Source organism: Elgaria multicarinata, chromosome 17, assembly GCF_023053635.1.
Source record: "Elgaria multicarinata webbii isolate HBS135686 ecotype San Diego chromosome 17, rElgMul1.1.pri, whole genome shotgun sequence".
NCBI classification, from domain to species: Eukaryota; Metazoa; Chordata; class Lepidosauria; order Squamata; family Anguidae; genus Elgaria; species Elgaria multicarinata.
In genome coordinates this window covers 21,537,166-21,554,958 of record NC_086187.1, presented here as the reverse complement: position 1 = coordinate 21,554,958, position 17,793 = coordinate 21,537,166, and the positions used below count along the sequence as shown (strand labels likewise).

Genomic DNA, 17,793 nt, shown 5'->3' with positions numbered 1-17,793 from the left:
AAGAAGAAAAATGTTTCTTTCTTGGAACTGGAGGGCCACTGAAAGAACTGTGTGTTGTGGGTCTGTTGGAAGACTGGCTTTGTGGTATTGAAAATGGAGCTGTGAGTTTCCTCATGACATCTGCACACCAGCTTTTTCCAACCTGGTGCCTTCCAGGTGCTGGCTCAGGTTGATGGGGGTTGTAGTCCAGTACAATGTGGAAGACACCAGGTTGGGAAACGCTGCTGGAGACCTAGTCCCTCAATCCTAAGTAAGAAGTTAAAGATCACCACGTCTAGATTTCAGAAATGTTCCCCCTTTCCTTTTACTTTATTATTACATTTATCTCCCACCTTTTTTCTTCTTCCAAGGAAACTAAGGAGGCTTAAATGTTCCCCCTTTCCATTTTATCCTTATAACGACCCTGTGAGGTAGTCCCACAATGAACTTCATGGCTGAGTGGGGACTAGAACCCTGGTCTCCTGAGTCCCAGTTCAGTGCTCCAGCCACTACACCACACTGGCTCCCAGGAAAAACCATACTGGTTTACACACTGCTGTTACTTTTGCCTCCCTCTGTTTTCTGCCTTAGTGGCCTAAACTACACCAAACAGGATATTGCACTATGAAATATCCTAGTGCGATTTCATAGCGGTATGAAAGCAGAATATAAAAGGCCGGAGCCACACCAAGCAGGCTATAGCGGTATGAAAGTGGTATATGGTCTGTGTCAATGGGCCCCAACCGTCGTCAGTAGTGTGGCTCCTGCCTTTTACATACCACTTTCATAGTGCAATATCCTGCTTGGTGTAGATTAGGCCAGTGTTGGAATTCTGAGTTTAAGTCCTTGGAGTAAGGAGCTGCCTGGTCTTGCTCATGACTCTGTATAGAGCACCATGTAGCTCCATGTCCTTAATAAATGGTGATAATAAAATGGTCTCTTTCTCTTTTACATGTGCTTGTCCAGAGGGAACACCAGTATCAGTTTCATTTTTCCCCCTGTGGGGGGTGGATGCTTGGGAAAGATGTCCTCAGAGACCACCTTCTTGCCGCTTGTCTTCTGCCTGTGGACCCAATTTGCACCCAGTTGCCCTTTTCTGCCCATTTCCCAGCTCTATGATGGGGCTGTCTTCATGGTGTCGCCTCCCTCCAAATCCCCACGGTTTTCATCTCCTGGGGTGGCGACTAGTAGTCCTGATGCTGAGGAGGGAGTGCGGGGTTTCCGGAGGCCATCTGGGTACCAGAGCTGCCCCCTCTCTCTTCTTGGTGGAAGGTGACCAATCACTGACCACCCTCGAATTGGCCCCGGAGTGACGTCAAATGGCTGAAGAGCCATATTGATGGCGCTCCCATTGAAAAATTCAGGCGAAGTCCCTGACTTTTTCAATGCGCAGCTTTGCGGGAAAGCCCCACAGTGGCTGTGAAGCTGCGGCTGCATTGTATAATGGACACAGCGCAGACCCACAGCCCCTGCGCAGCTTTCCTCGTGTGTAGAGAGCCCCAATATCATTTTTTACGTATGGTAACCAGAACTGTACACAGTATTCTAAGTGTGGTCGCACCATAGCTTTGTATACATGCTGTATGATATGAGCTGCTTTGCTCTGCACTTCAGATAGCTCCTTTAGAGTTCTGACTGAAATCCAGAGTGGATTCGCCACCCCACTGACAGAGCCACCAGCCTCCACTATCAAAATGTAACACTGTCTCCTTCCACCTCCCCTGTTAAATCACCTGTCTGAATATTAGACTTATTCTGTTCTCAATAGTATAGTTGCGTTGTTGTTTTGATCCAAGCAGGATCAGGAAGAGAGAACGAGGAAGAACGTGAGCGTCAGTCCAAACTACGATATCTTTGCACTTGTGAATTATACGTGCCATTCCGGTACAGCAGCAGGGCTTGTTGTCATGACGACGTGGGTTTTTTTTATTTTTTTAAAAAATAATAATTAAAAGGACGGGTGGTGTTTACTTGGAAGTGAGTTCTGCAGAAGGCATCGCGGCGAGGCGCACCGGATGATCATTCTTTAAAGGGCCGCTCTTGAAAAGGTTTATTTATCATTCCTTCCAAAGATTTGCTATCGTTGTTTTACGTGTAAGTGTGTGTGTGTGTGTGTGTGTGTGTGGTTTTACCCCATGATCTATGGAGGATGACTTTTTAAAAGCTTAGCCTTGGACGTCATATATTCTTGAGTTTCCAAGCTAGAGTCCTGTAATGGATTTTCATACCTAGGCAGCAAATAGCGTCATATGCAAAAGCCAGTGGGTCAGTTTTCTGCACCGCGTAGAAAGGGAATTTATAGCGAAGAGACCTCTCTTTAAAAATTGAACCATATGGTAACTTGCCTTTTTTTAATATTTACTTTGTTCTGTTGTTCTAAAATGGGGGTGGTGGTGGTTCCTTTGGAAGAAGTATAACATTGTTTATCTTGGTGGAACTTCTGGAATGAGTTGTTCTTTATTATTATTATTCTAACCCTTCTGCTATTTGGGCTTGTAAATTTTAAGAACCATTGATTTTTCTGTTTGAATGTTTTATTCCAAATCCATCATTCCTGACTGGAGCAAAGACTAACCTTACTTATTCTTGGCTATTCTGAATAGTGTTTATTCTAGATGGTCAAATAAGGGACCATCCATAAAGTTCATTGTGCATCAAAGATGAGGTCTGGAGTTGGGGAGGCAGGGGCAAAAAAAAGTTGTATGAAAGGTTGGCAAAAATGGACAAAGGGTGACCGAGGAAATGGAGGGTGTGTGTGTGTTTAAAAAGCATTAAAAACCTATGACATTCCTTATGAGAGGTTCCTAAAATACATGAAAATCCTATACAGGGAATGAGAATTATTTGAGATACATATATTTGTGGCATAGTGATTTCAAAGTATATAGAGCCTTCCCTGCTGGTTCTATATGAGGACTTACCTCCAACCCCCCGCCCAAAGTTCAAATGCTGATGTACAGAATGGCTGGATTTTCATGTGATTGTGTAGATTCTCTGCATTGCCTTTGAGTAACTGGTAAAACTATGTGCTTATTCATAACCACTTTGAGCTGGCCAGAGTGAAGAACATTGTGAGGTCTCTGTGTGATCGACAGGGCTGCCATACTATTTTTTTTTTTAATTGCGGAGGGATTTGAAGATGAGGGGGTGCTTAGGCATTTGGCAGGAATGATCGAAGTATGCATAACCCTCGCCCCGAACCAGAAGCAGGTGACTCCAGGGTTTGCTTTAACTCCGCTATTCCGTGGTCTGCGGTTTCTGAAACATGGTTGATTTCATTGGGCAGCAGTTATGGAGGTACAGTGCTTCAGCTTTCAACATGTTTGTATTGCTGTGTTCCATTGTGCTCCACCCAGGGCTGGCGCCAGACTATATTGCGCCCTAGGCAGGCGCGTTCTGAAGCCTCCACCCCGCCCCTCCGCTCGCTCACTCACCGTCCCCTCACTCGCCTGCCCACCCGCTTGCTTGCTCACTCACTGCTCCCCCCACCCGCCCGCCCGCCCGCCCACCCGCCCGCTCGCCGCTCCGGCTCCCCCCATCGCTCCCCCGCCCCCCGCTCACTCGCTCACTCACCGCTACGGCTCCCCCCTTGCTCGCCCACTCACCGCCCGCTCCCTCCCGCTCCCGGCTTTGAAGCCAGGATGCTGGGGTTGGGGGGCGGGGCAGAGGCTTTGAAGCGGCGCGCCCGGAAGTGGCTTCCTGGTGCGCCGTACTGAAGCCTCCGCCTCCAACCCCAGCATCCTGGCTTCCTGGTTGGGCGGAGGCTGGGGTGGCGGCTTTGGAACAGCACACCCGGAAGCTGCTCTAGGAGAGCAGCTTCCGGGTACGCTGATCGGCGCCCGCGTTTGCTTGGCGCTCTAGGCGACCGCCTGAGTTGCCTCTATGGCAGCACCGGGCCTGGCTCCACCCCAACGCCATCATGCCCCCAGAGTTGCATGTGCTTGTGTGTTTCGGTTTCGGTGGGTTTATCTACACAACAAACTTAAAACTGGTTTAATATCATTCCATTTCTCAGAGAGCTGGAAACTATTTCTGTCAGAGGAGCTAGCTGTTCCCAAACGGAGTACTACTCTCAGCATGCTATAGTGGTGCAAACTACGTTACTAGGATTTGTGGGACACCCTGATGGTTAAACAGGAACTAGGGGTAGAAGAACCAGGGATGTTTGAGCTGGCTGAAATTCTATGGAATTTTACTTCCAAGCTCGGTTTGGCCTGCGTGCGCGTCCCCCATTGACTAAAACATGAAAAAGGAGTATTAGTTGAAAAATTCACATTTCAAAGTACATGTTTCCCAAAAATATGCTTTTTTCAAACGCAATTGCAGCTTTAGGAATGTGTGAACCTTTTTTTGTTGTTGTTGTTGAGAAAATGCGCTCCCGTTTGCATTTAGGGTTGCTAAATGGGGCAAGCGCTGACAAATTGTGAACCGAAACGCATTGATCCGTAACAAGCGCCAAAACAAAATTCAGTTTTGTAGTGTGGATTTGACTGCTGATAGGGAAAGGCCAAAAAGAGAGAGCATCTTGGCCAACCCTAAACATTTTTCTCATTTCAGAACCCCTTTGCCCCCCTTTCCAGCCGAAAAAAAAAGAGTATCCTTGGTCTGATTCATCTTCCTCTGTTCTTATGATGTGAACTGATACTATGAAACACTACATAATGTTCTTCTGATGTCTCTTGTTTTTGTAGGTATAGTTCACTGAATAGTAATTGCCAAATCTCAGAATCTGGGTTATGTCTTCTTCCTCTTCCTCTTCCTCTTTTTCTTTTTCTTCCTCCTCCTCCTCCTCCGGTCAGGAGAGACTGAAAGAACTGGGCATGTTTAGCGTTGAAAAGAGATGGCTGAAGGGAGACAGGATAGCACTCTTCAAGGACTTGAACAGCTGTCAAACAGAGGAGAGCCAGGATCTCTTCTCGATCCTCCCAGAGTGCAGGACACAGAATGACGGGCTCAAGTTACAGAAAGCCAGATTCCGGCTAGACATCAGGAAAAACGTCCTGAATGTTTGAGCGGTATGACAATGGAACCAATGACCTAGGGAGGTCATGGGCTCTTCCACACTAGAGGCCTTCAAGTGGCAGTTGGACAACCATCCTTCAGGGATGCTTTAAGGTGGATACCTGCATTGAGCAGGGGTTGGACTCGATAGGCTTATAGGCCCCTTCCAACTCTACTCTCTTTTTCTTCTTCTTCTTCTTCTTCTCCTCCTCCTCCTCCTTCTTCAATTTAATAGACTCAAGTGCCTCACCCCCTGCTAATCAAGCTCCATGGAAAACTGACCAGCATATAGATGAAATTCAGATTTAATGATGCCATTTCCAAGGACCGTCGCACACTGAATAAGTGCTCTAAATGCATTTGTAATAGTTCCTTTTTCACATTAGTGTCAAGATATAATTTGCTCCCAGTGATAACTGTTTTTCTCCCCAAATCTAAGTGTTGCTATATTTGATCAAAATGAAAGAGGGAGCATTAGAAATGGCCACTTCCAGTCGCCAGAGCTGTTCATCTGCAAAAAGATCATACTGGTTTCATACTGGCATGGGTCCGGGACCAATTCAAAGTGCTGGTATTAACATTTAAAGCCCTAAACGGCTTGAGGCCAAGCTATCTGAAGGAACGCCTCCTCCCATATGTACCTGCCCAGACCCTAAGGTCATCCTCAGGGGTCCTTCTCTGTGAGCCCCTGCCAAAGGAAGTGAGGCAGGTGGCTACCAGGAGGAGGGCCTTCTCTGCTGTGGCACCCCGGCTGTAGAATGAGCTCCCTAAGGAGGTTCGCTTGGCACCTACGTTATATGCTTTTAGACGCCAGGTGAAGACCTTTTTATTCTCCCAGCATTTTAACATTCTATAAATAAATTTTAACTTGGTGTTTTAAATTTGTAATTTTGCATTGCTGCTGTTTTTATCTGGTTGAGCTTTTATATTGTATTTTATATTATGGTTTTATACTGTTGTTTTATACTTTGAATGGTTTTAATTTTTGTGAACCGCCCAGAGAGCTCCGGCTATTGGGCGGTATAGAAATGTAATTAATAAATAAAAATAAATAAATAAATGGGAGATGATGGTGCAGTAATAGCATTGGTGGTCCCCAGGGGTTCTTTATGTCCCCTCCATTTGCATTAGAAATCTTGACAGTGAATCATTTTTTAGTTACATCAGCAGTTACTCATTCAAAATTCCCAGTTGAGCAATACCTTTATGAGGACCAAACATGAATGTAAGCCTATGCGGCAGGGTCTTGCTATTTACTGTTTTACTCTGTACAGCACCATGTACATTGATGGTGCTATATAAATTAATAATAATAATAATAATAATAATAATAATAATAATGAAATTAGGAAAAGTTCACAGGTTGCGCTTTCCAAGAAAAATGCCCAGTCCTCTGATATCAGTTTTGGAATTCTGTTCCATCTGATAGCGGCCATGTCGCATCTTTGCAGGCCTTCAGGCGGGCCCTAAAGACATTTCTTTCCATTGGTCTATAATTGACTTAGGACTTCATTGGATGCTGTTGGGTATATGGTAATATGGTATCATCTGCTTTTAAGGGTTAATCCTGATTTTATTATTATTGTTTTCTTGCATTCTGTACTTCTATATTTCATACACCCTCTCTTGGGAGGGTTTTGCTCTGAGAGCCAATGTGGCACAGTGGCTAAAGTGTTGGACTGGGAGTCGGGAGATCCGGGTTCTAGTCCCCACTCAGCCATGGAAACCCACTGGGTGACTTTGGGCCAGTCACAGACTCTCAGCCCAGCCCACCTCGCAGGGTTGTTGTTGTAAGGATAAAATGGATAGGAGGAGGATTATGTACGCCACCCTGGGTTCCTTGGAGGAAAAATGATAAGATATAAATGCAATAAATAAATAAATAAATAAAACAGCGGCTAGTAAATCTTTGAAATAAATACATAATGGCTGCCCCTTTTCTTCCCCTTTCTCAGCTCAACGATATGCTTTTTGAGGTGGTCACAGATAATGCTGCCGATTAATACATCTGTCGTGTGTTTTTCTTGCAACTCTTAAGACAGTTTGGGAGGATGCCATCGAATTAGGAAACCGTTTTTTTTTAAACAAGTACGATACTCTTTTTCTCACATTACCACTGATGAGCTAACCATAACTCATTTCCTGTGTCGATACAAGCAACTGATTAAGATGATAATTAGCCACATGTCTGCTGTCGATAGCCGAGCTGTTCCCGCCTCCGCACCCTACTATTTGGTAGACACACTTCCTAAATTGTCTTGTCAGCGGGATACAAGAGCAGACAAGACTTTGGAAGGGAGTCCAGCCTAGTATACAGTGTGTCAGAGCATAGTCAAGAGCAGTCTGCTTTGGTTGGGGGCGGGTGTAGGGGGAAAAAACTAAAAGGTGAAAATTTCAGGGTCTCTGGTATTAGATACTCAGGCACGCCCATTTCAAATAGTCTTGGTTTGGCCCAAGTGTTGTCGGTGCAGGTGCATTTGACAGATGGTTGTCCAGCTGCCTCTTGAAGGCCTCTAGTGTGGGAGAGCCCACAACCTCCCTAGGTAACTGGTTCCATTGTCGTACTGTTCTAACCGTCAGGAAGTTTTTCCTGATGTTCAGCCGGAATCTGGCTTCCTGTAACTTGAGCCTCTGATTCCGTGTCCTGCACTCTGGGAGGATGGAGAAGAGATCCTGGCCCTCCTCTGTGTGACAACCATTTAAGTATTTGAAGAGTGCTATCATGTCTCCCCTCAATCTTCTCTTCTCCAGGCTAAACATGCCCAGTTCTTTCAGTCTCTCCTCATAGGGCTTTATTTCCAGACCCCTGATCATCACTCATTTTAGAAAATAAAAACTCCCTCCTCGTCTCTTCAAGTTTCTAGACTGTGGAAGGGAGATAGGTGGTTAGCGTGGATGAACATCTGCCTACAATTCTGCAGTGGTTGGGTATTTGTTGGAGACCATCCACCCCACCTTACTCTAAGATGCTCTTTCCAGCTCCAAATCTCTTCCAAAGTCATGTCTTTTTAAGACAGCTGCCTTCATACATGTATAATAATTTTCAGTTTTGAAGTTTAGAGAGTGAGACTATCCAGAGCCCCTTTCCTATGCAGAAACTCAGCCCCCATAAAAACTCAAGAGATTCATTTTACAGCCACGTTTCATGAAAGTTTTGCCCCATCCCCCAAAGTCATCTCAAGTTTTGCACATCGACGGATGGACTTGAGCAAACATTGATTTGTATTTAAGCTTTGTTTTGGTGGGAGATGAGTGAGAGTTTGGTGTGGCTGAGTGAGAGTTTCATGGTTGGGGAGGAGAGAAAAAAAGATTTCTTACTCTTCTGTCCTTCTCACAGGAAGAATGCAAACAGATACTGGCTTGGCAGAAATCCAATTCGCAGTCAGATTCTCACGATGACGAAATTTCCCCTCCACCTCCAAATCCGGTGGTCAAGGCGCGGCGCAGAAGGGGAGGAGTCAGTGCCGAGGTGTACACTGAAGAAGATGCAGTTTCTTACGTCAGGAAGGTAATGATCCACGGGATCCTTTTCTTGAGATTGGTGCTATAAATAGCTTATTGATCCATGATTTTCGGTCCGCTGGGTAAACAGATAGCTGTATAGATCTGGAAATCAGTAGCACTGCTGGGTTGGGAATAGCTGAATCACTTGATTATTTTCAGTGTTGCCCCCCATGTAAACTTCGCAACACCCCAACACAAAGAGCTTCTCTTAACAGCATGGATGGGATACAAAAGAGAAGAAACCCTCCTAGTACAATGAATGGTGGATTGTCCAAGAACCTAGTATTTTTATGGTTTTTGAGCTCAAGTCATTGTCTGGGGCAAAACCTATTACAGACAAGTTTTTTTGTTTTGTTGATGATTTGTATGTGAATGATAATACGGATTTTGTTCCTAACCATGGTGGCTACATAACCACATTTTAAACACACTCACTAACCATTTTCTGCAAAAGGGTTAGCAGTCTAACCATTTCTTAGTATGTTGTCTGAACAGGCCCATTGTATTTCTATACTTCCTGATAGCCAAAGCTCTCTGGGTGTTTCACATAAATTAAAAACCATTACAAATACATTCTAAAGTACAAAAACCATTCACGTAAGGATGTAAAAACGCAACAGCACACAACAAAAACAGTTTAAAACCATCAGCCAGAGATGATCAAGGACTTGATCAAAAAGATTTGTTGTATGCTGCCGAATTCCTGAGAGACGAAGGCACTTCTAACCTGGTACCGAAAAGATGTCAATGTGGGCACCTGGTGGACCTCATTGGACCAAGACTGAATGATGTCAGTAGGCGAGGCCTCACGCCCTAACCCTAGCCCCTCCCATGACATTATCCGTCCCCCTCCCCATTTAATTTTCTCTGTGCAGAGAGAGAGAGATGGAGCTTTTTTGTCTTTCTCTGCATGGAGAAAGGGACCTGGCTGGAACTTCCAAGACTTGGCTTCTGCTAGTATTTAAACAAGAGTCACACTGGCAAGCACCCAATATTCAAGAGCAAGTTAAATGATTAATGTATCTTATTGCTTAAGATGCATTTACAAAAAGGAATGTTTTATAAGGCGCTGCCAGCTACTTAATTATTTCCTATGCAGCTGCTCTTAATATCCTCAATAGATGTTTCTTATAACATAATGACATCCCTCTCACATCTCACCTACATCACCTCTGCGGGCTCAGTTCATGTAGTGAAGGAATCCATAGGTTAACCCAGTGTTTCCTCCACATGTTTTTGATCCCTGGGGCATAGCTGCATGTCCCCCACACCTAGGGATGGTTGAGAAATTCATCTCTGCTCGTTCTTGATCAGGATTTACCCAGTTCACACTTTCTGGACCGAACATAGACTCTGACACAATCTGCGGTTGACGTCTGTACATTTCCTAGCTTGTAATGTGGTTTGCAGACCAGAAACAATGCATTAGGCAGCATGCGTATGTTGGGGAAATGCACCCCAATATGATTTAATCAATGGGAGAAGGATGCGTCCATTTCAAAGATGTCTACTATTGATGCTTATGTTTGGAAGAATATGCAGGGACTTTCATGCGAATGTTTACCCTGTCCTGGACGGGGTTGCACTCTCCCTAAAGGATTGGGTCCATAGTTTGGGGGTGCTCTTGGATCCAGAACTGTCACTTGAGGCACAGGTGAACTCAGTGGCAAAGAGCACCTTTGATCAGCTTAGGCTGATATACCAACTGTGCCCTTATCTGGAAAGAGATAGCCTAGCTACAGTTATCCATGCTCTGATAACCTCTCGTTTGGATTACTGCAATGCGTTATACGTGGGGCTTCCTTTGAAAATGTTCCGGAAGCTTCAGCTGGTACAAAACAGGGCAGCCCATTTACTAACAGGGACTGGCCGGCGAGACCACATCATGCCAGTCCTTCTACAACTTCATTGGCTGTCAGTCCAGGTCTGGGCCCGATTCAAAGTGCTGGTACTAACATTCAAAGCCCTAAATGGTTTGGGGCCAGGTTATTTGAAGGAATGCTTCCTCCCATATGTACCTGCCTGGACCTTAAGATCATCCACAGGGGTCCTTCTCCATGAGCCCCTGCCAAAGGAAGTGAGGCAGATGGCTACCAGTGGGAGGGCCTTCTCTGATGTGGCACCCCGGCTGTGGAACAAGCTCCCCAGAGAGGTTCGGCTGGCGCCTACACTGTATTCCTTTCGTCGCCAGCTGACGACCTGTCTATTTTCTCAGTATTTTAACACTAATTAACTTAAATTTAAACTTTGCTGTTTTAATTCCATATTTTAACCTATATCAATTTTTGCTGTGTGGTTTTATCCTGGTTGTGCTTTTTATATTGTATTTTGTATTTGTGTTTTTAGTTTGTTGGTTGTTTTTATGCTCTTCATGATTTTAATTTTTGTGAACGGCCCAGAGAGCTTCAGCTATTGGGAGGTATAAAAATGTAAAAAATAAATAAATACATAAATGAGAAGAGCAACCCTCCCCCCATGCTCTCAATCTTATACAAACTCGAGTCAGAATAAGATTTGAGATGGAATATGAAGCATTTCAACAAGTATGGGTTTTGTGGTTTCGTACATCCCTCTCCTCCCCGGTATTAAAATTGCATAGTAACACAGCAAGGTTTCTTGGAAGGGGCATGGCAGCTCCTTATATTGACAAAATATTCTTCTGCAGCTGTTGTTGTAGCAGTGGTTGTGTTCACACGTAATGTCAGGGAGCCTTCCCAAGTGTTTGAGGCTATTTGAGGGGAATTGACTCGAGTGTTTTTTAAATGTTTTTTGACCTGCTGAGCAAATTTGTCTGTCCTTAAGTGGTCCACTTTTGCTTTGGGCTTTAATATCCAGGGTGGTATCGAAGGTAACTCAGGTAGGAGGGCCCCTTTTGCATCACCGAAAAAAGAGGACAAAAGAGGATGGCAATTTGCATAACATTTGCATATGCTAACAAATATAAATAAAATTAGAAATAGTTCAGAAGATACCTTAAACCATGGCTTTAACCATGGTGGCTAAGCCAAAAAGCCAGGCTGTGTGCAGAAGTCACCTTAAACCATGGCTTTAACTATGGTGAACAAGGCTTTTTGCCTTATTCACCATGGTTAAAGCCATGGTTTAAGGTGTCTTCTGAACACAGCCTGGCTTTCTGTCTTAAACACTGTGGTTAAAGCCATGGTTTAAGGTGTCTTCTGAATAGGGCCTATAACTAATTTCAATAGAAATACAGTGCCTCTTACTGCAGTGAGGAAGACTCACTAGGGTGACCTATGGGTTTGACCTATTTGCCTGTCCAGGTGGTAACTCTTGAAGGCCAACTTCAAGGACCCTGCTGCCCTCCTTCCTTAAGGTTCTTTGACTTTAAATGAGACTAGGACAGGCAGTCCTGCAGCGAAAGGATACCTTCAAATAGAGGACTTGTTCCCTCACAGCTTTTCAAATAGAGGACTGTCCTGGTCACCTTTAAATGCCAATCCCTTAGCAGCATAAGCTTGTTTTTGTAGCCACACTTTTAATGAAATTATGAGGGCAAGCTAATATTAGGCTGAATTTGTGGAAGCCTGATGAAAAATCACAAAATGGTGGCCAATTGAAATATCTTTCAGGCAACCAGTCAAAATATGTACAAATTATGTTATCAACTATTTTATCCATGGGGCATTAAATGAGCATAGTTTGGTGTATTAGCTTTCTGTGACACTACTAAGCTGAGAAATTGGAAATATAAAAATCCAAAATGGACGCCAAAATTGCTGCATCTCACATAAAACTGAAATGTACACCTCATTTGCTGAGATAGATTCATCATATCAGAACAACAATTAAAGATTTAGAACAGGGGTAGTCAACCTATATCTTAATGATAGTTGTTTGGGGAAAGGTTTCATTCATTCATTTGTCAAATTTATATCCCACTTTCCCCTGAGGAGCTAGAGACACCAACATGGTCTTCTCACTTCCTGCTTTTATCCAGCAGCCCCATGAGGTAGGGTTAGACAGAGTGTGGTTGACCAATAGTTGCCCAGTGAGCTTCCTAGCTGAGCAGAGATTTCAACTCAGGCCTCCTACTCCAACACTCTAACTGCTACATGACACTGGCTTTCACTATTTCATCTAATCCTCATCTGAGGTCCAAATTGCCTCAGAAATACATAGGACTTTAAACTCAGGAACATTGTGAGATTGTCCGTGGTGAGAGGGTTGGCTGGACTGTGTGTGTGTCATTCTCTATCCTTGTCCCAATTCCAGGTTATTCCCAAGGACTACAAGACAATGACTGCTCTGGCAAAGGCTATTTCCAAGAATGTGCTCTTCGCTCACCTGGATGATAACGAGAGAAGGTATGACCCAGTCCTTTGGTCCTGATTTATATTATTGTTTTTGTTATCAGTTGCTAGCTGAATGCACATCAGTGTTGGAAGTGCCCTATAAAGACAGGCTGGGATGTTCAATCTGGAGACAAGAAGACTTAGGGGCGACATGTTAGCAGTGTTCAGGTACATAACAGGGTCCCACAGGGAAGATGGTCAAGAACTGTTTTCCATGGCCACAGAAATTAAGACCTGAAATAAAAGGTATAAGTTACAGCCACCTAGGTTTCGATTAAATATGAGGAAAAACTTCCTGATGGTAAGATCTGTACAACAGTGGAACAGTCCCCCTACGGAGGTTGTGGGTTCTCCATCTCTGGAGGTTTTTAAGAAGAGGCTGGACAACCACCTCTTATGGATGGTTTAATTGGTTTGCCTGCACAGTGCAGAAGGTTGGACTAGATGTATTATGTATGTATTATTGCATTTATATCCCACCTTTTTTCCTTCAAGGAACCCAAAGCGGCGTACATAATCCTCCTCCTCCTTTCCATTTTATCTTCACAACATCAGGGTGGGCTGGGCTGAGAGTCTGTGACTGGCCCAAAGTCACGTAGTGGTTTTCCATGGCTGAGTGGGGACTAGAACCCAGATCTCCCGACTCCCAGTCCGACACTTTAGCCATTACGCCACACTACACCACACTGGATCCTTGTGGTCCCTTCCAACTCCACAATTCTATGATGCTATGAATATGAAAATATGGCTACTGAGATTTTTTTTTTTTTAGGGTTGGTTACAGTTCAGTGCAGAAAAGTTTCTTTTCCTTCACCTGATCCTGGGGAGTTGTCAGGTTGGTACCTGAGGAAGTCGGCCCTCAGGTATCCATTTAAGGCTTTAAAGCCTTAATCACTGACACCTTGAATTGAATCCAGAATCACAATGGCAGCCAATGCAGGCATTGCAGGACAGGTCTCACATGGTCTCACGAGCACGCCTGAGAACATCCTTGTTGCTGTGCTCTAGGCAAATGAGAGCATTAGATGTTGACTGCATTGCAATAATCCAGCCTCAATGTCACTAAGGCCTGTGCTAGTTGCCTCCTTTCTCAGCCCACCTGCTTCTCCTAATAAAATTCTTGTTCATTGTCTCAGCATATCATGTTTCGAGTTAGTTATGTTTCTTAATGATGTGCTTAAATCCCTTTCCTAACGCCAGTGCTTTAGGGCAAGTGATTCCCTAGCATCTGTATAACCAAAATTAAACAGGGTTATTATGTATGTCTCTTTAATAAAATAAATAAACCCTATTTAAATCCTGCACTCCGGTAACCCCAATCCTGTGATAAGGGAGGCTGTATTTTGTTGCCTGTATACATTTTGCAAATTCAGCATTGCGTGATTTCCCTTATTTTATATTACCTCTCCCATGTGCTGAAGGGCCACCCACGGACTGTGTTTGGTTTCAAGCAATACTCTCTCTTTTGGGCTAAGCTCAGGGAAATCTATTTTTGTGAGTTTACAGCAGAAACTAGGAAAGCACAGCACTGATTGGCTAGTGCCTGTGTTGTCACTAACTCACTTCCCCACCTCCAATCCTGGTCAGTTTTGCAACTCTTAGGTAATAAATGAATGTTTAAATGAATAAATATTACATGCATTGCTTAATTTTCTTTTTAAAATGACTGTCCACATGGAAGCAAGGAAGACTGTTCTGTGAATCTGTGTTCGAATTACTAGTATATATGCCTATCACTTATTTACATTGCAGATTTAGGAGGAAGCCAGGCTCACCCTAGAGAAGAAAGTTCCAATCCAAGCGTTATTGTAATGTTAAGTTTATATGTACTTATAATTAACTTGTTGTACAAGTTAGCTTTGCAGGCTGCAGTACACAACCCAGTTGCTCCACAGCAGCCCAGTTGACTTTATATTAATGGATTTCCTCCAGAGTCAGCAAGTTATGGATTGCAGCCTGGGTTCTTTGTCTTGCATGGCGTTGCATCTTGTGAGGTGGCAGCTGGCTTATCCTTGTCCTTGTAAAAAAGAAAAGAAAAGAAAAGGGGAAAAAAAAGAACAGTTTCTAAGATTTCCAGAAACAAAGGTGGTCTTTGAATTAGCTCCAACAGCTGGAAGAGTCAGATACACCATGCTCTGTCAGCTGCTGCATGCACATATTCAGACTGGCAGTAACAGAATACTTTAAGCATTTGCTAACTCCAGATTATTTTGTCATTTGTTTTCTTTTCGAAGTGTGTGTGTGTGTGTGTGTGTATCGGTGTGTTGTGCAGCAGGGTAGAGTTGTGGGGATGCTATACTTGAATGCCCGATGGTCACCAAGGTTGACGATGGCCCGCAATGTGAGAGTTTCATGGGTTGGATTTGCACAGTCCCCTTACATTACGAGGATGATCAGGGGTCTGGAAACAAAGCCCTAAGAGGAAAGACTGAAAGAACTGGGCATGTTTAGCCTTGAGAAGAGAAGATTGAGGGGAGACAGGACAGCATTCTTCAACGACTTGAAAGGTTGTCACACAGAGGAGGGCCAGGATCTCTTCTCGATCATCGCAGAGTGCAGGACACAGAATTTTGGCTGAACTAAAGTCAGATTCTGGTTGGACAGCAGGAAAAATTTCCTGTTAGAGCAGTACGACAATTACCTAGGGAGGTTGTGGGCTCTCCCACACTCGAGGCCTTCAAGAGGCAGCTGGACAGACATCTGCCAGGTATGCTTTAAGATGGATTCTTGCATCGAGCGGGGGGTTGGACTCAATGACCTTAGAGGCCCTTCCAATTTGACTATTCTATGATACATTCCACTCCTCAGACATCCTCAAGTGCTCAGGGCAATGTTTTTGGATGTAAACCATCTCATTTTTTAAAAAATTATGTTTTTGCAGCTAGACCAACCCACATCGACACAATGTTGTGACATCCTCAAAGCACCAAACTACGAGAAAATCTTTAAGCTAAAGTAAACACACACACACAAACGAAATAAACAGCTTTGCAGGATTTGAAGGAATTCCAGTCTCAGTGACTGGGTAAGGGCGAAGGTGCTCCCTCAGGTATCCTGGTCCCAAGTTCTTCATTTGCTCTATTTCCTTCTGTAGATGTAATCTGAAATCCCTATAATTCATTTTGTTCCCCAACTCAGACGAGAAATACCAGAAACATGGGAAAATTGAAACCTACAAATTTAGCAAGGCTGCAATTCCTGTCAGAAGAAATTGAGTATTGCAAAATTAACAGTGGTGGGGAAAGCACCCCCCCCCCCCCCGCTACTTAAATGCTGGTGTGTGTGTGGAGTGGGAGATAGCTTTGAAAGCACTAAAAAAACCTAAAATCATCCCCCATAGACTAAACCATGGTTTTCAGGCTGCAGGGGAAAATTTGTGCAAATTAGGAAATTCGCGCAAAATTCAACTGGGAAAGTTTCACAAATCAAGCACATGTCCAGCAATTTGTGAACATTTTCAGCAGACACATGCTCACATGCTCATGTTTAGTGTGTCAAACAGTGGGTGCTCATATGTTTTGTGAGCAAAAAGGAATTTCTCAGACATCCCGAGTTCTGAGTCATGCTATTTCAGTGGGGTTCCCCCCCCCCATGCCTCTTAACTAGAGGATCAAACAGTAGTATCATTAGGCCTGGCTTTTACATATATATTCTTTTCTACAACATAATGGGGTTTATTTGAAAGGAAATACGTTTACCCACGAGGCAGTGGAAGCAAACCCGGTTTTATGGCTGTAGCCACAATGGTGCAGTGACTTAAGTGAATTTCAAATGTGAAACTGCACATGATCTGAGTATTCCTTTTTTAAATATTATTTGAATCAGGGGAGCCAAACATATTTTTGTATCTCTGCTTTTAACGTACCAGGAATGTAGCTGCAGTTGTAAAGCATGGAATGGCAGGATGGAGAAGAGGAGAAATGTTAGCTGTGTGCCTCACCACTGAATTAATACAGATAGCTATCTAAAGCCACACTGCCAACTGGCCCTGTAAGGGAACAATCCTATGCCCCTTACACAGAGTCGAGGGGGGAGCATAGGACAGTTTGGATTTTTGGATCCGAGATCAGAGACGATGTTCCAACCTCGGAGCCAGGAATGTGAGCTCCCAGTTCCTTCCCCCTCGGAGCTGGTGGGGAAAGAACTACACTGGCTGCCTTTCCAAGGTCGCAAAGGTGACCTTGCAGAGGATGGAAAGAGTTTGTGTGCGCCAGTTGGCTGGCATGGAAGGGGACTTGGGAAGCACCCCTGCCTCTTTCCCTCCTGCTCTACAGAGCCCCAGTTAGACGGGCAAAAAAAGCCCATCTAGCTGAAATGCAGAGCTCGAGGAGCACAGAGCTAAAGATTGCCTATGCTTCTCCTCCCACTCTGCATTGGAAGGCCATAAACCTTTGGGTTTGGAGGCTTACGGCCACCCCAGTACGACTGCTCTCTAACACCATTACATCTAGAGACTGAAATGACCTAGTGGCATCCCTGAGATCAAGTAGATTCCAGTTTGGTCATAACAGGGTGACCATTTTGGTCGCTGCCACCTGGTGTCACTGTGTTCACGATTATTAATAGTTTTTTAAAAAGAAAAAAGAAAAAAAGAAGAAGGAAAGCAATATGCCAAGGAGTAGGCAGGAAGAGAAAAAAATAAAGCAAAAGATTTGACTTGGCATTTTGATTGACACAAATGCAACGACAGGGACATTCACGTTAACTTCAGTTTCGATATAACGGCAGATGGGTAGAGTGAGAATCTCCAGCAGCCTCTGCCAACCTGGTTCCCTCCTGGTCTTTTGGACTACTGTTCCCAAGATTCCTCACCATGGGCTAATGGGAGTTGCTGTTCAGAACCGTTGGGGGAAGCCTGATCTACAGCTAGGAGGGCTTTCTCCGCTGTGGCACCCCGGTTGTAGAATGAGCTCCCCAGAGAGGTCCGCCTGGCGCCTACACTGTACTCCTTTCGTCGCCAGCTGAAGACCTTTTTATTTTCTCAGTATTTTAACAC

General features: G+C 44.3%; 1 protein-coding gene across 1 annotated transcript in view; it reads left to right on the top strand.

Moving 5' to 3' along the window:
- PRKAR1B (protein kinase cAMP-dependent type I regulatory subunit beta) overlaps window positions 1-17,793 on the top strand; it is a 108,553-nt gene that overhangs the window by 10,418 nt on the left and 80,342 nt on the right. The window contains exons 2-3 of the mRNA XM_063143646.1: window positions 8,318-8,488; window positions 12,718-12,809. Coding sequence (XP_062999716.1) covers window positions 8,318-8,488; window positions 12,718-12,809 — 263 coding nt within the window. The remainder of the gene's footprint in view (window positions 1-8,317; window positions 8,489-12,717; window positions 12,810-17,793) is intronic.